The 19,214-nt window shown below is 56.2% G+C and overlaps 5 protein-coding genes across 12 annotated transcripts; 2 read left to right on the top strand and 3 right to left on the bottom strand.

Annotated features, from left to right (window-relative positions):
- Positions 1-15: 15 nt before the first annotated feature.
- On the bottom strand, positions 16-3,079 carry rab21 (RAB21, member RAS oncogene family). Its single transcript, XM_061268957.1, has 7 exons — positions 2,375-3,079; positions 1,333-1,392; positions 1,152-1,259; positions 1,021-1,084; positions 728-782; positions 556-644; positions 16-476 (listed from the first exon to the last, which is right to left on the bottom strand). Exons 1-7 carry the CDS (start codon positions 2,507-2,509, stop codon positions 337-339), a joined length of 651 nt encoding a protein of 216 aa, XP_061124941.1. The 5' UTR covers positions 2,510-3,079; the 3' UTR covers positions 16-336.
- A 197-nt stretch (positions 3,080-3,276) lies between these two features.
- cradd (CASP2 and RIPK1 domain containing adaptor with death domain) lies at positions 3,277-11,067 on the bottom strand. Its single transcript, XM_061268958.1, has 6 exons — positions 10,675-11,067; positions 9,041-10,175; positions 8,867-8,963; positions 8,208-8,272; positions 4,017-4,179; positions 3,277-3,716 (listed from the first exon to the last, which is right to left on the bottom strand). The coding sequence occupies exons 1-2, from the start codon at positions 10,997-10,999 to the stop codon at positions 9,883-9,885; spliced, it is 618 nt and encodes a 205-aa protein (XP_061124942.1). The 5' UTR covers positions 11,000-11,067; the 3' UTR covers positions 3,277-3,716; positions 4,017-4,179; positions 8,208-8,272; positions 8,867-8,963; positions 9,041-9,882.
- LOC133145437 (myelin regulatory factor-like protein) lies at positions 3,908-10,106 on the top strand. The gene is given in 23 exon segments (XM_061268960.1): positions 3,908-4,161; positions 4,651-4,738; positions 4,867-4,922; positions 4,993-5,179; positions 5,476-5,655; positions 5,740-5,935; positions 6,007-6,083; positions 6,142-6,252; positions 6,308-6,419; positions 6,490-6,690; positions 6,756-6,864; positions 6,929-7,038; positions 7,223-7,368; positions 7,446-7,589; positions 7,779-7,850; positions 8,363-8,406; positions 8,524-8,617; positions 8,619-8,773; positions 8,900-8,984; positions 9,062-9,136; positions 9,225-9,336; positions 9,427-9,498; positions 9,676-10,106. Coding segments are annotated over 23 exon segments (2,706 nt in total). The 5' UTR covers positions 3,908-3,971; the 3' UTR covers positions 9,766-10,106.
- Positions 11,068-11,450: 383 nt separating the features above from the next.
- LOC133145480 (protein SCO2 homolog, mitochondrial) lies at positions 11,451-14,090 on the bottom strand. 4 transcript variants are annotated; one of them, XM_061269036.1, is made up of 3 exons: positions 13,514-14,090; positions 12,516-13,065; positions 11,451-12,030 (listed from the first exon to the last, which is right to left on the bottom strand). In XM_061269036.1, exons 2-3 carry the CDS (start codon positions 13,062-13,064, stop codon positions 11,803-11,805), a joined length of 777 nt encoding a protein of 258 aa, XP_061125020.1. In that variant the 5' UTR covers position 13,065; positions 13,514-14,090; the 3' UTR covers positions 11,451-11,802. The 4 variants fall into 4 exon arrangements, with proteins under 4 accessions (XP_061125020.1, XP_061125023.1, XP_061125022.1 ...); XM_061269039.1 differs by having other exon boundaries at positions 13,392-13,529; XM_061269038.1 differs by having other exon boundaries at positions 13,382-13,520.
- A 79-nt stretch (positions 14,091-14,169) lies between these two features.
- On the top strand, positions 14,170-18,045 carry dclre1c (DNA cross-link repair 1C, PSO2 homolog (S. cerevisiae)). 5 transcript variants are annotated; one of them, XM_061269033.1, is made up of 14 exons: positions 14,170-14,611; positions 14,751-14,802; positions 15,073-15,166; positions 15,280-15,339; positions 15,420-15,475; positions 15,542-15,716; positions 15,887-16,027; positions 16,096-16,197; positions 16,266-16,396; positions 16,464-16,518; positions 16,599-16,687; positions 16,756-16,862; positions 17,038-17,127; positions 17,192-18,045. In XM_061269033.1, exons 1-14 carry the CDS (start codon positions 14,503-14,505, stop codon positions 17,836-17,838), a joined length of 1,908 nt encoding a protein of 635 aa, XP_061125017.1. In that variant the 5' UTR covers positions 14,170-14,502; the 3' UTR covers positions 17,839-18,045. The 5 variants fall into 5 exon arrangements, with proteins under 5 accessions (XP_061125017.1, XP_061125016.1, XP_061125015.1 ...); XM_061269032.1 differs by having other exon boundaries at positions 14,171-14,611; positions 15,070-15,166; positions 17,041-17,127; XM_061269031.1 differs by having other exon boundaries at positions 14,171-14,611; positions 15,070-15,166.
- Positions 18,046-19,214: the final 1,169 nt, after the last annotated feature.

Genomic DNA, 19,214 nt, shown 5'->3' with positions numbered 1-19,214 from the left:
TACGCAGCGCACACGCAACTTTCAATGAGCATTTAATGGACACGACATGTGTTCTTGGAATCAAAGGATGGCCGTTCCGGTCAAGCATGCACAATTGTGTTAGCGCATATTGGAGAGCAATCGGCCCTTTTCCGCTTCAATCTCTGCCTGCGGCGGCGGCGCATTCGATATCAGACAGGAAGCGATGTCACGTGTCCTCCCGCACGTCTACTAACAATTGGGCAGGAAACGGTCGCTTGCATGTTTCCTGCTTCTTGGACTTTGAACTATGAACCCCTTCCCACGATCGTCAGCACCACCGACAGACCGGCTCCACCGCGCGGGCGTGTACGTGGGTTAGCCCGACGAGCAGCATCCCCCGGTGGGCGTGGCCTGCGGATCGTCATCCACAATCTGGACGCCCCTGCGACCGGACGCTGACTGGCCGCCGCCGTTTCCCTTGGCTCGCTCCTCGGCCTGCGCGGCCTCCATCATTCCTAAGTGGAGACGCGTGGCGTTACGTGGCGTCATGCGAGCCATCGCCAAGACACGGACGAGCCCACGCGGTCGACTTACGTTTACACAAGTCCAAGAAGAGCTCCTCGATGCCGCTGTTGAGCTTGGCTGACGTCCGGTAGTGCTTGGCGCCCACTGACGCAGCGTAACTACAACGACAAGACGTGAGAAGTGGCCCGACTGCGGCCGTGATGATGTCATCGCTCGCCCGCTCGCCCGCCCGCCCGCTCACCTTTCCGCCTCCTCCGTCGACACGTTCCTGTCTTTGTCCAAGTCGATTTTGTTACCTGCACGACATTGGGCAACTGAGAGAATAGTTTGCGGGCAAAGGCGGCCAACTCGTCAGAGGGCACGAGTGGCGCCCGCCGTCGCTTTCGCTTTGAAAAGGGCCCCGTGCTGATTTCATATGGAGAAAAAAACCCCACTAAGACTTTCCGTTAACTGTCATAGTGGTGAGAGAGGCAATTTGCGTGGGAACGGAGGCCTGACGACCTTCTGTTTGTTGTCATGACGACTGCCACTTACCTACTATACACAGGCAAATGTCGTTGCCCAACATCTTCCTCAGTTCTTTCACCCAGTTCTTCACCTGCAACGCAACCGTCGTCAGACCGAGGCCAACGCGTCGCTTCACCAGCAGCTCTGCGCGTCGTTACCTTCTGGAAGGAGTCTTCGTCGGTGATGTCATATACCAAGATGGCTCCATTGGAGTCTCTGTAGTAGATGGGACCTAAGGCGTGGAAGCGCTCCTGACCCGCCGTGTCCTGCACGCACGCACGCACGGCAATCACGTGATCCGCTTCGTGCCACAAACGTGCACCGAAAGCGCCGTCTTACCCAGATGGCGAGATTGACCCGCTTTCCCGTGATGTTGAGCTTTTTGGTGAGGAAGGACGCCTGCACGGAAACACACACGTCAAATGAAGATGCAATATTCACACAGGCGAGATCACGCTAGACCATGGCACTGAAACAAAACCACATTTGAGAGAAAAAAATAATAAAATTCTGCGGCTTCACGGTTCTAATCCGTTTGTTCCCGCGGCTTTGAGAACAATGACATCATTCACAAAGCAAGTTTTCCTTGGAACCCTTCTGGCTTCCTTCTTGTCACCATTCCAAACAAGTTTTCCCTCAAATGAGTCCTGCTTCCAAATAAGGGGAGTGCTTCACTCTGCAAAAATTGGAAACGTGATCCATTAGCGAGTTTAACCATTTAAGATGAGGAATCCAAGAGGAACGTTGCACCTGCTCTTCTCTTCTCTTCGTACGAGTGAAGCCAGCTAATATTTGAGCGCATTGTCCGGTCTAAAGCTTCCATCGTGCACCATGCTCGCTCGCTCGCTCGCTCGCTCGCTCTTTTGACTGCTCTCCATTCTCGGGGGATGGCAGTCTTCTTGCCACGATCAAATCGAGATACTTGCTGTTGATTCTCCTTCCGCCCTCATAGGTAATCAATCGCGTGCTTTCAGATCGAGCTCAGGAAATGTCAAAACTTCTCAGGTGTGACCCTGCCAACGTGTTTCAACTTGTTTTATAGCACCAAGTAAAACGTCCGCGCATGACTTAGCAGGAGCAAAGAGTTTCGCTTTCACCGAACAACATAAGTTGCCCGCGTGTATGTATATAACAACCGTTTCTTAAACGCTGATGAGGGGGGAAAAAGTCAACTATTTTCTTCGGCGTTATCGCGGATGCTTGTTTTCGACACCTGTGACATCATAAGCCGCGAGTCTCGCTCGAGACATTCGGGAGGGCAAAACAGGCGCACCCTAGACGCACAAAGTGGCTGCCTTCGACAGGAAGAGATATCGAGGGAGCTTCCATTTCAACCACGCGACATCCCGATTGGGCCGGGCCGAGCCGCCGCAACTCCCACCTGAAGAGTAGTGATGTGCTTGTCGTTGAATTTGTTCTCGCAGTAGCGCAGCACCATGGACGTCTTCCCCACGCAGCCTTCCCCCAGCAGGACCACCTTAAACGAGAAGCTTTTGCCGCCGCCAGCTGCCGCCATGGCGGCCGCTCGATGTGTCACAACAAGCTAGCCGCCCCCTCCTCCGGCTAACACTCGCTAGCACGTCCTAAGTCAACTGCTGCGCAGCTCACATCGGCTTCCGACCGACGGGAGAAAGGGAGCTAACAAGTCAAAGCAAGCACGTCGATAGCTGCGTTGACTTTGAAAAGTACCAAAATGGTATTGTCGACATCAAAGCGAGTTAAAGGCTCGTCCGTGACGCCAAAGCAACTAATGGCGGCGTCTCTTAGCTTACAGCTAGCCGGCTAGCGCCGCCACAGATCGTCTGTTCGAGCTCGCCCAATCACTCTGTCGCGGGAGCGCCGAGGTCACGTGTCCGAAGTGAACAAGCTGTCAAGCGGGCGCGGCAGAGGGAGGCGCCTGCTTTCACAGACGATCTCTGAAGTCTGTCACATGACGAGCTCTGCTCTTCCTCCCGAGTCCTACAAAAACAGCTAGAGCAAAGCACCCGACGAAAACAAAACAACATCAAACAGATCTGACATGTGACACATATGTCAGTGTGACACTCCACCCCACCTTTCTTGGACGGCCGCAACGAAACAATTCAAGCGCGAGCCGTGTTCAACATTGCAGAGCAAGCAGGCGGTCAAGCAGGGGGGCAAGCAGGCGGTCAAGCAGGGGGGCAAGCAGGCGGGCAAGCAGGGGGGCAAGCAGGGGGGCAAGCAGGCGGGCGGGCGGGCAAGCAGGCAGCTGGGCGTACGAGCATTGCATTGAACGTGATAAATGATCACATGAGAAACAAGTCATCGTAGCATAATAACGTGACGTTTATTCTTTTTCCGGCCTCCCGCATTCCAAAAGTTGAACAGCTGTGCCTTGAGATGCAAGTTTCATCCATTGTATCAAACGCAGCCGTATCTCACATTTTCGGGCATTTCAAGAAGAAAGTCCCGAAAGGGGCAAGCGGGTCAAGGTGCTCGAAGCAGCCAGGAAATTGGCCTGAGGTGTAAATAAATGTGGCTTTGTTAGGAGTCAGGAAGCGGGCCCGGTCCAGAGTGCCACCCGCTTGGGTTGCCGCCTCAAATGAGCTGGGATGGAGGCTGCGGCTCGCTCCGATGAGCACACGCACGGGGCTGTGACACGCCTCCTTCCTGTCCAAAGCTCAAAGTTCACCTGACACTAAGCAGACGGACGCCACACGGCAGGGAAGAAAACTCGAAGGCTCCCGTAACGCCGACGTTTCCTGAAAGAACAAGTCAGTCGGTCAGCCAGCACTCGGGGTGCAAAGATGGATGTTCAAAGTGGCAAACGGACCCACGGCCAGCGGCCCGAAAGATCCCATTGACGGACTACGATCGGGAGCGGCGGCGGCCATTTTGGAGCCAAAGGCAGGTGAGCCTGAACAACCGAGAGCTAACTTCACGCGTGCGTGTGTGCGTGCGTCAAGTGTAACATTCCAACAGCATTGTTGCCAGGCCACAATGGAGCCAGACCGTCAATGTGTGTATCTGTGTATGCGCGCGTGAGCGCAGGAGTGACTCACTCGGTAGGCCTGTTGCCTGGCAACCCTGGTGCTCCTCCTCCAATTGAGGCAGTTTACTGTGCTCGTCCTCAGCGCCGCCCACTGGCCAGCATGGAGGCTGCGGCTGTGCACGGCGAGACGGAGGCGCTGCAGCAGTTCTTCCGTGGTGAGCGCACGCAAAACGCTGTGGGGTGAAAGGTCAGAATGAGGGCAGGCCAGGTCAACTCCACTTTCAACGCAGCCTGACCTAGTGGCCGGCATTACACAACTTAGAATAGATCTTTGTTCGGCATTGTCACACACGTACAACGAAATTTGAAAAGTGCCAACCGATCAGCGCATGAGATAGAAACTAAATAGAATAAAAAGATAAAAAAAAAAAACTTCCACTTCTTTCTTATCAACCCCAAGGACGTCCGCTCGGATGCCTTTCTGCGGCTCCTCGACTTCAGTGGCCACTTGCTTCTGTCAACAGACACCGGCCGGAGCGCGAGTCACAGAAAGGCGAACGAGCGGACATGCGTGGAATTCAAAATGGAGGAAAAAGAAAACGAAATTGCTGTTGTGAATTTTGCCATCAAAAAGAAACTCGGGCAAAACATTGGAAAGTCCAACTGTGCGGTTCGTCCGATGACGCTGACGTGATGACGTGCAGGTCACGACGTCAGGCAAGTTCTGGACAATTCGGTTGCCGTGGATACCAGCATCCTGGAGCAGTACCTCAGCAGCGACTTCAATGCTTTGTGAGATGCCACACGCTGTGTGTGACTGTTTCTGTCTGTGTGTGTGCGTGAGCGTGCGTGCGTGCATGCGTGTCACCGTTTGTGTGAGTCACGTGTGGACTTGAGCATCCCTGACATGTTTTTGCTAGCCCGCTTCCCGAGTCTCCCCCTAACTCGGACGTCTGCTCACCCGAGCGGATTCCAGGTCAGTGGTTAACTCCCCCCCCCCCCCCTACGGTGCTAAAGCTAACGTTTGTGCGGCGTTTGAGCGACAGATTTCCAAACGGAGATTTCCTATTGGTCCGAGCGGCCCCTCCTCCGGCCGACCGCATGCCGCTCGCATTTTGGCCGATCCGACGGCGGCTCCGTAGCTCCGTCGCCGTCCGACAGCTACGTCGTCGGCGGGATGCCGTCGGGCTCGCCCGCCAGCCTGCTGACCTCAGCCTTGCCTTTGCTAAACTGGTGAGTGAATCTCAAAGCAGTACCAGTACGTGGGCTCGCAAAGGAATTGCTGATTAGAAATCCTCATTCCTTACTTCAGGTTCAGTAGATTTCTACAGAAGAGGATTAGGGCCAGTGAAGGAAATAAAAAAAAAAGTTTTGCGGACACAGGATTCTGTCTTTTTTTCCCCCCTCAGAATTCAGACTTTAAAGTGAGAATCCCCACTTCAATGTCAGAATTCTGACTTTAAAGTTCAAAATGGAACGTTGGAGAAGCGGACGGCCAGCGTTAAAAGGGTTTTGCCGTTTGTCTCCAGCTTCCCCGACAGAAGCAAACGAAAGCGAAGCGAGTCGCAGGACTCGTCGGCGGGACCCGACCGACTTGCGCTCGGAGACGAGGGGACCCAGGGCGGACCCGTCCTCGGCGGGCGCTTGAGCTGGGAGTCCTTTTGTCCGGCCGAGTGGAGCGCCGTCCTTGATGCAAACTTGCACGTCATGTGAGCCAGATGCTGCCTGGGGAGCGGGGGGGTAGATGCCTGTTACATTTTGTGCGTGCATGCTGTTCTGTGGCCTACTTGCAGGCCCCCGCCGTCCTTGGCCGTGGCGACGGACAAAGGCTTCAACTTCTCGCCGACCGACGAGGCTTTTGTGTGCCAGAAGAAGAACCACTTCCAGGTGACGGTTCACGTGGGTGTGGCCAGAGAGCCCGCCTACGTGAGAACGCCGCGCGGCGTGCGCCATCTCCACTACTTTGAGATCGACGTGTTTGGGGTCAAGGTTAGCTTCCCCTTAGCTGAGCGCTGCAGCAGTTGGTCCGCAACGCTAACGGGCGCCAACGTTACCGCCAGATGGAATCTCCGGAGCATCGCGTGAGCATGGAGCAGTCTCGGGCCGACCGCACCAAGAAGCCTTTGGGGCCAGTCAGGTGGGTGGTGACGCGGTTGGCCGGAGGGGCTCGGCATGACCACGTCTGATTCCCGCAGGGTTAGCGTGGCCGCCGGCGTCGTGGGCAAAGTGACGTTAGGACGGCTTCATTTCAGCGAGACCACCGCCAATAACATGAGGAAGAAGGGGCGGCCCAACCCAGACCAGAGGTATGTTGGTCTTTGTGCTTCTGAGCGTGCACATGTGCCAATTGCGTATGCGTAGGTACTTCCGGATGGTAGTGGGGTTGTACGGCGCCGTCAAGGAGGAGGACCAAGACGAGGAGCCGTCATCCTTCCTCCTGGCCGCCCTCCTGTCCGAGAGACTCATCGTCAGGGTAGCCAGCGCCGGCCGCCCGCTTCGTTTGCCACTTTTCTTCACACGCACCCTCCGGACCGCACCCGCAGGCCTCTAACCCCGGCCAGTTCGAGATGGACGGCGACGCCCTGTGGCAGCGGGGGGCGGAGCACGAGGCCGTGACGTGCCACGGCCGGGTGGGCATCAACACAGATGCCCCCGACGAGGCGCTAGTGGTGTGCGGCAACGCCACCGTCATGGGCCGCGTCATGCAGCCGTCGGACGGGCGCGCCAAGAGCAACATCCGGGAGGTGCGCCCGCCGCCGCCGGCCGGAGTTGGCCGCTTGGCAAAAGCTTGTGCACTCACGTTGCTCAGGTGGACGGTGAGGAGCAGCTGGGGAGGATCACGCGCATGCGCCTGGTGGAATTCGACTACAAGCCCGAGTTTGCCTCCAAGATGGGCATCAAACACACGCACCAGACAGGTGCGAGCGACTCTTGGCGCCATTGAAGTTTGGAAATTTGCCACTCGCGTGTGGGACCTTTCAGGCGTCCTGGCTCAAGAGGTGAAGGAGCTGCTCCCTTCGGCCGTCAAGGAGGTCGGCGACATCACGTGCCACGGCGGCCATAGGATTGACAACTTCCTGATGGTGGACAAGGTATATTGTACAATTTGGGGGCTCGTGTATGTGGGAGGAAAGCGTGTTCCGCCCGTGCCCGCAGTCCACAGAGGAAAGCCACGGCCCGGGCGAGGCGGACGCGCCGAGCGAGCGGTGGGCCGGCTGGCCGGCGCGCCACCCCGGGCCAGCTCCCGCTCCCTTCTTCTACTCCTCTGTCACCCAGGATCAGATCTTCATGGAGAACGTGGGCGCGGTGCAGCAGCTTTCCAAGATGGCAGACAGCCTGGAGACCCGCGTGAGCGAGTTGGAGGTTTGGAAGCGGCGCCTCGCCAAGCTCAAGAGCCTGACGGGAAGTCTGCGCTCCAGCGGGTACTGCCTCTCGCCCCGAATCTTCCTCGCCGACCGGCGCACTTTGGCGATAAAAGCTCTCCGTCTTGGTCCGACAGGACGTCAAGGAAGCCCAGCACCGCGTCGGCGGCAACGACGCAGAGTTTCCACGGGGCTCTCAAAGCCTCCGAGGAGGACGCCTGCGTGTCGCAGAGAATGTTTCGCGCCGGCGTGTTCACACTGTGCCTCGCCGTCGCCGCCTGGTAAGTGATGACGTCACTTTTCCGCGATGGCAAGCATGGCGCCGTGAGGGAGCTTCGACTTCACCCCACAAATAATGCCTCTTTGTTCATCTATCCATGGCAACAATGTATAGTGACAGACGGAACAATTCGCCACTAGGTGGCAGAAGGTGTCATTTCTCTGTGTGTGTGTGTGCGTGCGTGTATCAGCATCATCACCATCGGCACCGTGTACCTGCTCAACTTGATGCAAGGCAACGTTGGGCCGCCTTCCAGCGTCAGGTGAACATTTGCGTGTGCCAACGTGTCCGGCGGTGCCTTGAGATGCGGGCCTCATTCGCTACATGCGTCGTCCCAAATCATCGTTCCCGGTGGCAAAGAATCGAAAGCCAAGTCACGCACGCGCTTGGCGAAACACACTTCCGAGCAGCCCAACAGAAGGCCAATGTGAGCGGATGTTGTGATGTGTGCTGCTGTCATCTAGCGGCCAGCGCACTTTGATGTGACTCAAGCAGACCAAACCGTAGGCCAGGTGACAGACGGCGCCTATCTAGGGAAAGTCTCAAGACAAGGCAGGCACTCGCATCTCAAGGCACGGGCAATTGTTACATTCTCTGAAAAGAATCCAAGTTGACAAACCTGCTCTTGAATCACTCGCTCATGCTCAGCTCCAGTCTTGTTGCCTTTGGGCTCCTTTGGGCTTTCTGTGGACGTAGACCCAAATGATTGTCAATGGAGAAGCAATGTGCTCGCGACAATATGTTCTTTGACCCGAGTGTTTTTGCCTGCGGCAGTAACAGCAGCGTACTTCCCACACCAGCCGGCGGCGGCAGCTCAGGTAACGTGGCTTTGTCGCTCGCTCGGTGCAACCAGCTCTGCCCGCCGCGCCCGAGCGCAACAAAGCGAGGATTGGCACGAATGTTCAAACCGTGTGACTTTTTCATTTGCGGCGCAGCGCCGCCCGTCAGCCCCCCGGGGCCGTGGCCCCCCGACGTGCACTTCTGCCATCTGCTGTACTGCGACGCCGTGTACTGCTGCCCCTCGCCAGCGGGAGGCGCCGACCCGCGGCCGGCCGGCCACGGAGCGGGTGAGTGGCCGGCGCGGGCCCATGACGCCACTGCGCGGGACACCGAGCGACAATGCGCTTTTGTTTGCAGAGAAAAGCCAAGACGAGCTTCTGCAGAAGCTTCAAAGCGCTCCGGACTGTACGTGCCGCCATTGTGTGTGTGTGCGTGCGTGCGTCAGAAACGCCAGGCTGTTTGTGATCGGGCTGCGCGTGCCTGTGTGCGTACGCTTACCTGTGCCTGCGTATATCGCCGCTCGCGAGACAGGGACAAACACCACCATCGAGTCCTTCGTGATCAAAGAGAACCAGCAGGTGATTGACAGCCGCTACTGCGTGCGAGACGAGTGCGGGTAAGTAAGTGTGCGCAAAACGCAAAGAGACATCACAAAAGGCAAAAGTTTCTTACCGTCCGCTTTGTCCCCCGGAGACCCGACAGGTTCGTCTTCCAAGTCCCCGTCAGTCCGTTTGTCCCCGTCAACATGCGAGTGACCCTCGTCATGAAGTGAGGCCAGTTAGCGTTCACGGCCGGCGGCAGCGCACGCGCACCTTGACCCACCCGCCGCCTGCTCTTTGTCGTCCCACGTGTTCAGTTCCACCGAGCTGCTGGTGGTGCACCTGTGCGCCTCCCACGAGTCGGCCGCCTGCACCGCCCCGCGCCACGCCGAGCCGCTCGGTGCCGCCGGCTACGCCTCCAACACGCAGGTGACGCCAAAAAGCACCTCGAGCGGTGTAACGGCTGCCCACGGCGGCCCGGCGCCGCATCAGCTGCCGTCTTTGCTTGCTTGCTTGCAGGGGGAACACGAGTGGCCGCTGCACGTGGCTCGCCTCTATCACAGCTCCTACCACTTTCGATCCACCGTGGCTGTAAGGACGCACGCACTCACGCACGCTATGAAATGGAAGCAAATCACAGGGATTTGTTTGTTTCTTGGCCACCCGGGGGCACTGAAGCGCAGACAGACACGGCTCCACTCTTAGTCCTTTTTCACCGAGGATAAAGTAGGGATCAAAGCCTAGTAAAGTCTTGTGACTTGTGCGCAGGGCCAAGCCGACTGCAGTACCGACCATCACTTTGGGGGGGCGCTGTTCACAGACTACCATTTCTACTTCTACCGTCGCTGCAGCAACTGAAGCAGCCACTTGGTTTTTTTTTTGGGGGTTTGTTTGTTTTCTTATCCGAGTCCAGTCTCAAAGGTGTGACAGAATGAAAAACAAATAAAGATGAAAATAAACATAAAAGCGACTCGGTCACGACATCATAACGTCCCGCAGTACTGACGAGTGGACGCCGGCGGCCCGTAGACTTTGTTGCAGTCGTCGCGCGGTGGCGTTCTTGCCTTGCGAGCGTCGCCACAGCAACAGGGCGGCCAGCGCGGCGTCGTGGCAACTGAGCGCGTGGTCGGCGCGGCAACGGAAGAGGGCGGCCGACGACACGCCCAGGTCCATCGCCACAGCTTCCCACTCGCCTCCCAGCGCCGTCGCCAGACGCGAAAGGTGCCGCTCGGAAGGGACTCGCCGGGCCACCTCTTCGGGAAGGCCCTCTGACGCCAAACACACAAAGGCAGCAGACGTCAGTCAAGTGGCGCTCGCTTTTTCCGCTTTTCCTCCTCCTCCCGCTTCGCTCATTCCCATTTGAACAATTAGGGTATACATTTATCAAGTCATTAGGAGATTTGTGGGGCAAAAAGATGGAATGATGAAAATGAGAAAGACTTACTAATGTATTAAAATAAACAAGTCTGCTTTCTTTTTTATTAAAACAATTGACGTCAGCAAGAACTTGGGCTTTTCCTCATCTAAATGATTGCCTAAAACTCTAGTCTTGAGGTTCCACTTCAGATTCCTGCACTGTTCAAACGGAATAAAGGACGTCGTCGAATATTAAAATGAAACAAGACATCATCCGTTAATGACGTCAGAGACTTTGAAAGGACTGCTTCGCAAATTCAAACATCCGAGCGCAAGTGAAATCATCCTTTTCAGACTTGAGAGTTAATGATTCAATGTAAACAAAAGGAACGTCACCGTGTGACGTCATACCGGTGGTCTCAAGGCGGTTCGTCGGAGCCTCGTGCGGTGCGGTCCGGACGTCGAGCTCTTGCAGCAGTCGCTCCCGGAGCCAGGCAAAGTCGTCGAGAGCTCGGAGGAAGCACGCGAAGGCTTTCGGGCCGCGCTTGGGCAACACGTCGAGGAGCCTGAGGCAGCGCTTCCGCTCGCTGCTCTCCGCCAAAATGTCCTCCACCTGCGCGGCCGTCAGGATGTCCTCCTGGTACAAGAAGGGCAGCAGCACGCCGTCTGACACCAGCAACTGCTCGGACAGGTCCACGCGCAGCTTCTGCAGAACTTCTTTGTGGACTGGATCCATGCCGACGACGCGCTGCGACCTTGCTTCCGCATTTGTGCCCCGTGCGAGCTGTGTCCGACCAGAAACGAGCAGGCGGAACCTTTGTTAAGTTAAAGTCCCAATGATCGTCACACACAAACACACATCTGGGTGTGGTGAAATTTGTCCTCTGCACTGAACCCATCCTCGTGTGGTTTGGATCCATCCCCTGGGGGAGATGGGAGCAGTGAGCCGCAGCGATGCCGCGCTCGGGAATCATTTGGTGATCTAACCCTAACCCAATTCCAAGCCTTAATGCTGAGTGCCAAGCAGGGAGGCAATGGGTCCCATTTTTAGAGTCTTTGCTATGACCCGGCCAGCCGGGGTTTGAACCCACAACCTTCCAGTCTCAGGGCGGACACTCTACCACTAGGCCCCTTAGCTTGTTTCATCCCACACTGTCGACGAGATCAATGAAACGATCAACAACTCGTTCGTTTCTGAGAATAACTTTCATTTTTACTGCCAGTCTTATGGGGGTACGCAAAATTGGGTCTTTTTTTTTTTTTTTTTATACATATGGGAATAAAAACAATACAGTTAACCCGTGCATATTGGCAAATTTACCTAGTTGTTTTTTTTCTTGGAAACATCCCTCTTGTTTTTCATCCGTTTTTTTTTTTTCTTTTTCTTCCTTTGAACACAATGCCCCGCTTCCTTGTGTTTTCTTCCCGCTTTTCATAATGTTCTCGTTTGACGGGAACGTCTGCGTCAGACATACGGTAGCTTCCCGCTCAAAGTAGCCAAGTCATTTCCCAGGCGGGACGACGGCCGGCGCCGTCGGGTCACCCGCGCGGCTCGGCCATGTGGCGTCGGACGCTTTGAGCCATGTGCTCCTTGTCCTTCAAACGGTTGTAGTAGTCCACCAGGAGTCCGTCGGGACCCAGCAGGTAGATGAGGATGGAGTGGTCCAGCAGGTAGTCGCCGTCCTGGTCCGGCGGGCCGCGGCTGGCGTAGACACGGTAGGGGCGGCCCGCCTCCTGCACCTCCTCCGACGTGCCGGTCAGGCCCACCTGCCGGGTGACACGTATTTGACGTCATTGTTTGTGCCTTCTTGTTTTGACTTTTTGTGTTGTTTACTTGTATGTATGTATTGTGTACTATGACTTGTCACCGTGGGAACGTTATTTCCATCTCTTTGTGTGTCTTGGCATGTGAAGGAATTGACAATAAAGCAGACTTTTGACATCCTTTTGACACATTCGATTTTTTTCCCCTACCCTCACATTTTGGAGACAAAAGACATTTGGTCAAGAACTGGCTCACTTTGATCCGAATTTCACCAGTCCGATGCAAACTCGAAGCTGCATCACGACTTGGCAAAGCGCACGCTGAACTTGCCGCATGAAATAAACAAGTGACATCTTTCCTCAGACAATAACGCTGTCAATTCTTTCGCAACGGCCGTATTCAACAATCCGGCGTCTTTTGCTGGAGCGGCCCAAACTCTTGATGCGGTCAATCGGCCGCGGGTCGCCCGGCCACGTTTGCGACTTACCATTCGAGGGTGAAAGTCTCGAACGTAGCGGGCCAGCGCTTCCACGTGGTCGCGCTCGGGGTCGACGGTGATGAAGAGCGGCTGCACGGGCGGCAGCGAGGCGTCGGCGTCCAGCTCGGCCACGACGGCGCTCATCTTGTCCAGCTCGTCGGGGCAGATGTCGGGGCAGCGCGTGAAGCCAAAGTAGAGCAGCACCCAGCGGCCCAGGAAGTCTCGCTTGGTGCGGCGCTGCCCGCGGTGGTCCACCAGGCTGAAGTCGCCCTGACCCAGCGCCGCCCGCCGCAGCTGCTCGCCGCGCGTCCGCTGCTCTTCCCGCCGCTTCTCGGCGGCCGCCAGCGCCCACGCCGCCAGGAGCCCGCCGCCCAGGAGCAGCGACACCGCCACACGCGTCCTCAGGTTCAGCTTGGCCGGCGAGCGTTTGCCTTGCGACAAGAGACGGGCGGGGGGCTGCGTGGCGACAACATTACGGCGGGCCTCGCGCAACGTCCTCGTCGGCCCCAAACTCGCACGGAGATCCGCCGCAAGGCCCCTGAGTGCCCTGAATGACATCCTGAGCACAAGGAAAGGTGTGGCATTTTTCAAATGCGTCCATCATTACAACTGGAGCGTTCTTAAATGAATGCTCCAATGACGCACCAGACTCACGTAAAAAGATGGAATGCAGACAATCCTTCTGGATTTGTCCACAGTTTACTTCAAAATCCTCGCGCAACTATTCAACGACTAATCGACAGCTAGTCGATTTTTAAATTCATCGACAACTGTTGAGCGAGCTTGAAATTTCGTCAGCATTTTTGGCTCTCTGCAGTCAACATTTTCCGGTTTGTCAACTTAAATTAGGCTTACAATTGTATTTTGGCACCCACCGCAGCCTACCTCCATTCAACACAAAACGAATTGGACTACATGCTCTCACTGTCACGGCTTCAATTCGACATGTTTCCCTCAACCGCCCTGCGAAGATTTGAGTTGGGGACGTTCCCAAAGTTGAAACTTACTTGGTGTCACTTCCACGCACTGCCACTTGCGCAAAAAGAAAAAGATCAAGGAAAAGGAAGTCCTCGTTGACCGGTTGCTGCCATTAGCACGTTGCTACAATCTACTTCTTCTGTGTCTAATGGCGGTTGGCAATCCGATTTTGACGGAGCATTACCGCCGCCATCTGGACTGGAGTGTGGGTCAAGAGTAGACTTCTTCTAATGCAGGATTTCGAACTCGACATAGAACTCTACAGTATATTGTGTGCATGGATCCTGTATTATGGCAGCAGATGCTGCTGCTGCTACTGCTGCTAATGTTGATGAAGATGACGACAACACTACTTCTTCCTCGCGTTAAGTTGCAGCCAACAACCTGCCTATATGCGCATCAGCGCCACCTACCGGACTGGAATGGCACGCCTCTAAAAAAAAGTATCGACATAGAACATGAATTGTGCGTTGAATGACGTTGCCTATTCATTCATACAAAGCTAGTCCGCCTGTCCAAATTTGCCACGGCTTATGCGGTCCGCGGAGGTGGAGGACCCAGCCTTCGAACTGGCCTCGGAGGGCGTAGCCTCGTCGAGGGTCGGAGGACGGATGCGCAGAGTGTCCTATTTCGCAGCTCCAAGTGCGCAGTCGCCCCGCCTCTTCCGCGTCCTTGTTCCCCATTTCCCCTGAGCCCCGATGCCAAAGCCTATTATCACACTGACAACGATTTGACCAAAATAACGGGAAAGTGGCGACGTTCGGTATAAATGTCCTGTTTCTACGCCAAAACTACACCATCGGCGACCCCCGATTAAAGCCGCAACGCAACCGGTGCCGCCATGTTTGATGACGCAGGTTCAACACCGCGGCGCAAACCCGTGACGTAAACACATCCGTCGGTGCGCCCCCGAACACCCTGTACACTTTAGTACTCAGTGTACACTTGACCGAGGAGGGAGGGCAAAACCAGAAAGTGGATTCTTTTCATTGGCTTTCGCGGGCGTATCGATGCCAACATGAGCTCGTTTGCCGGTCGAATGAAGGAATATCCGAATATTTCTCTGGATTGCTTCGACCGTGACAATTTGCACGCACGCGCCTACTTCTTGTCGCACTGTCACAAAGGTGAGGGAGGTCGTCTCGTCGGCAGCTCGCACGCCTGCCTGCCTGCCTGCCTGCCTGAACCTAACCGCCCGCCCGCCTGCCGCTCGCCTGGGCGATCGAAAAGCAAAATAGCGAAACCTTTCTTTGTCTGCGCCATCAGATCACATGAGAGGGATCAAAGGTCCCAAACTGAAGCGAAGACTGCGCTCGAGGTGATTCCAATGAGCGCTCGCTCCTTTGCTCCTTCCCAGGGAGGAAGCAGACAGAGGAGAGATGATGCTGAGGTGGTGACGTAGAAGGAAGACTTGAGTATTTGCCCCTCGCAAGTATCGATCGGCCAAATGTGGGCGGGCAAAAGCGCAGCGCAGCGCACGGAACACTCGATGGGCTAGAGCTCGACGTGCACATTTCATCACAAACTCGTAGGCAGCCACCCAAAACACAATTCCGCTCTAACGACTTGCTGTGCTGTTTTTCAGCAGTCGAGTCAAACTGTACTGCTCGCCGGTGACCAAAGAACTTCTGCTGAGCAGCCGCAAGCACCTCTTCTGGGAGCGGTACATTGTAAGACGTGCAGTTACGTGCGCCATCTTTTGTGCTCATGGCTCTTTCAAGTAGCCATTCTTCTCAAGTGCTATGACGGGTTCTTCAACGATTGCCGAAACTATGACTATTTATTTTATCTGGAGGTTCCCTTGGAGCTGGAGAGCCCCACTCAGATTTCGCTGGTGGACGAGGCGTCAGGAGAGGTGAGATGTGCGGCCTTGCGCCCCAACGGCCGTTTCTTGCCCGCCAACTCTCGCAAAACGTGAAATGTGCCGGCGTGCAGAGCGAGGAGCTGGTGGTGACGCTGCTCCCTGCCGGACACTGTCCCGGATCCGTCATGTAAGTCACGATGGCCAGAAGAGCTCGGAAACCCGCCGGTGACGCCGCCGCCGCTGGCTTCTTCAGGTTCCTGTTTGAAGGCCGCCGTGGAAACGTGTTGTACACGGGAGACTTTAGGCTGGCCCTGGGAGACGTCGCCAGGATGGAACATCTGCATTCGGGCGGCAGGGTGAAGGACATCCGGAGCGTGTACGTGGACTCCACCTTCTTTGACCCGCGCTTCTACCAGATTCCTTCCCGGGTAAACGCAAAACCCAATCCTCCTTGCCTTTATTTGGCTTCATCAAAAAAAAGGAACAGGGGTGGGGGGGGGTGACATTTTTCCAATTCTCCACGTGAACGCATCAGCATGACATTTGGGAAAAACAAGGGAAAGCTGAGCCTCAGCCAGCGCTTGGCTTGCGTGTGCAGGAGACGTGCGTGAGCGCTATCGTGCGTCTGGTGGGCGACTGGATCGCCCGCAGCGCCCTGCACGTGGTTTGGCTAAACTGCAAGGCGGCCTACGGCTACGAGTACTTGTTCACCAGGCTGGGCCAGGAGTTCAGCACGCGGGTAAACACACCCCCCTCAAAGACACACACACACACACACCTTGTGCCTTAGCGTCTTGCCGCCCTCAGGTACACGTGGACAACCTTCTGATGTTCCGGAGGATGCCGGAGATCCTGAGCTACGTGACCCGCGAGCGCCGGACGCAGATTCACGCCTGCCGACACTGGAAGGTGACGCCGCAAAGCCGTGCGGGCGTGCGCCGCCAGGACAGCGCGGCTCAAAGTTTGTTTTGGGCTAGAGTCAACAGTACGCCCACGGCAACCGGCTGCCGTGCGCCTGCGGCACTGGCGCCGACCTGCGTGTGCTCAGCATCAAGCCGTCCACCATGTGGTTCGGGGAGAGGACGCACGCTGGCGACGTGGTCATCAAGTAAGGCCCCTGCTGGCCATCAGCCCGTCCGTCCGTCCTCTGGCTCACGCTCTTCTCCTTTTTGCAGGTCGGGGAACAACGCCTTCCGAGCCTGCTTCAGCTTCCACTCGTCCTACTGCGAGGTCACACCTGGCTGGCCCATGGAATTTCAGTTTCACAAGATGTCACAGTCACGTGGCTGATTCTGCCCCCTCCCTATCAGGTCAAAGACTTCCTGTCCTACCTGCAGCCCGTGCAGGTCTTCCCCAACGTAGTCCCCATGGGGAGCACCCTCGCCGAGGTCACGCGCATGTGAGTGGTGAAGCCCACAAAACCTCCTCACGTGGTAAAAGTGGCAAAATGTTCCGTCCGTCCGACAGGCTCCGGATGACGTGCAGGAAGCGGCCGCGGGATGACTTGGCTTACAAACCGCTGGGCCTGCTCAAACGCCGCCGCCTCGCCACACTGACAACGGCGCCGCCCGATGGTGAGACGCAGCACAAAAACACCCCCCCACTGGCTAAGATGCTGAGCAGAAAGCCAAAACGTGCGCAATGTAGAAGCGCGTCAACTCAAAGACACACACCTCAAATAGCATATCACAACACAAGCCCACCTCCAAGCCTTGAAGACAACTTCCTTCACACTCGTCTTTGTCTCAGCAGATCCAGACAGCGACGACGACCTCTTTGATGGCCTGGCGGCGGCTTTGCCGAAGAAGCTGCCACGGACGAGTCGGCATCACCCCGACGGTGTGTCCATGTTGAGCTTCCCGTTAGCGCTAGCGTGTGCTAATCACTCCTGGCTTTTTGACAGCGCCCCAGGCAGCGCCCCAGGCCGCGCCCCAGGCCGCGCCCCACGCCACACCCCACGCCACCCCCGAGGAAAACTCACTGTGGCTCGTCGGACGCGACCGCAGCGACATCAACAACTTCATGGACTGCACCGAGTCCAACGACGATGACGACAGCGAGGAGGACGAGCAAAGCGACCGAGACCAGACCAAATGGCTGGATGAAAGGGGAAGCCCCTGCGGCGAGCCGCCCAAATGGGAGGACTTCTTCACCGTGGACAGCCAGAACAACCTCAACGGCCAACGGCAGGCCCGTCGCCCCCTTAGCCCCGCACTCTCCGGGCCGTCGAGCGAGCGGGAAGACGCCGACGACGTCGCCGCCGACGACGTCGCCGCCGACGACGTCGCCGCCGCCGACGACGTCGCCGCCGACGTCGCCGCCGACGACGTCGCCGCCGACTTCTCTCTCTCGCTGTCCGCCTCCTCGGCTTCCGATCATTCTTGGCAGAAGCGCGACGCTTCGGAAGCGGACGAGCCGCTTCCCTCCTCGCAGTCCTCGTCCGATTTTGACGTAGCATGCACGCCCGACTCCAAAAGGCCCACGCCCGAGCAGCTGGCGCGCCTCTACAGGAAGTTGGCCGACGGAGACGACCTTTCTTGCCCTGACTGAATCCAAAGGACGGCTGGCTGGCCGGTTGGCTGGCTGGCTTCCCACTTTAGTGCCACAGAATAAAGCTTTTTCATCTTTCTTTCTTTCTTTCTTTCTTTCTTTCTTTCTTTCTTTCTTTCTTTCTTTCTTTCTTTCTTTCTTTCTTTCTTTCTTTCTTTCACTGAACCAACACGTGCTTGTTGGAAAATAAATAAATGCCACAAACAACATAGGTCAACTGAAAATGTATGCACAAGTTCGCGAGTACAAGAAGGGAGGGAAAAAAAGGGGGGGGGGGGATTCTGGCTCCATCTGCAGGAAAGGCGCGGCGCCATGTTCATTGAATGAGCAACCGGCAGAGGGCGCCCTCGCCCTCTCACTGCACTCGGCTCGCAGGTTGCGCTCGTTGGGCACAAACATCGGGCGGGGGTCGACCTCGTTTTCAACTTGCTCCAATGTTTGTTATGTACTTGATGAATTTTTGCTCCTTTTAATGTCAAACTATCAGGCACGACATCAGTCATCGTTGAGCAAAGCGCACGTTAGCCTTGGCGGTGACATTTTCCGCATCATTAGCCGTCTGTCGGCGGCACATTGGACATCCGTTTTCTGCAGGAGGTCCAATTAGGAAGGAAGCCAAGCGTGCCGCCTCGGCTCGGCGCCATCGATCAGCCAATCAATCAGCCACACGACTCTTTCTTTGTACAAGACACCGAGCAGCGCCGTGACAAAGGGAGAGCGTTTGGGCGAGGCAAGCCATTAGCAATAGCATAGGTGCCGAGTCACCTCTCAAGTTGACCTTTGGCCCGGCGGCTGTCATCTGGCCGCCTACTTTCAACTCGTTTCAACTTGCACAAACGTTTGCTTGGCTTTCTACGCCGGGCCCCCCCCGTATCCTAATTGCCTCGGTCCTTTTCAAAACAAAAGACCGTTTCTCGAACGCACCTCCGTGTTTCTTTCCATTGACCGAGCGGAAGAAAAAAGACCCGACGGAAGATAGCGACGTAACCAAATGTCAAAGACGCCAGACAATGTTTTGCGGGAGGCTCTGCAACAGCCGGAAAAATAGAGAACCCATTTACATTGCTCGCCGACATCTTTGAGAGCGGACGTACATCCGCCGCCATATTTGCACATTGTTTCCGACATTGTGCCTAGACATGGAAAAGAAAAACTGAGATGAAAGAAAGCCACCGCAATCAGCGAGTATCGTTGCTGTCCAATATTGGGGCTGAAAGCCTGAAATCAAATCAAAGTCCTCCCCGGGATGTTTTGGGCCCGGCGTTGTAGTTAAGTGGGGCGCCGCGGGCAGGCGGGTGATTTTCAAGCATCGCGATGGATCTTGCGGGAAATTGCCGACGCCAGCTCATTCGGGGGGCGGACGGTGATGCATGGTG

This window comes from Syngnathus typhle, linkage group LG21, assembly GCF_033458585.1.
Source record: "Syngnathus typhle isolate RoL2023-S1 ecotype Sweden linkage group LG21, RoL_Styp_1.0, whole genome shotgun sequence".
Lineage (NCBI taxonomy): Eukaryota > Metazoa > Chordata > Actinopteri > Syngnathiformes > Syngnathidae > Syngnathus > Syngnathus typhle.
This window is presented reverse-complemented; position numbering and strand designations above follow the sequence as displayed.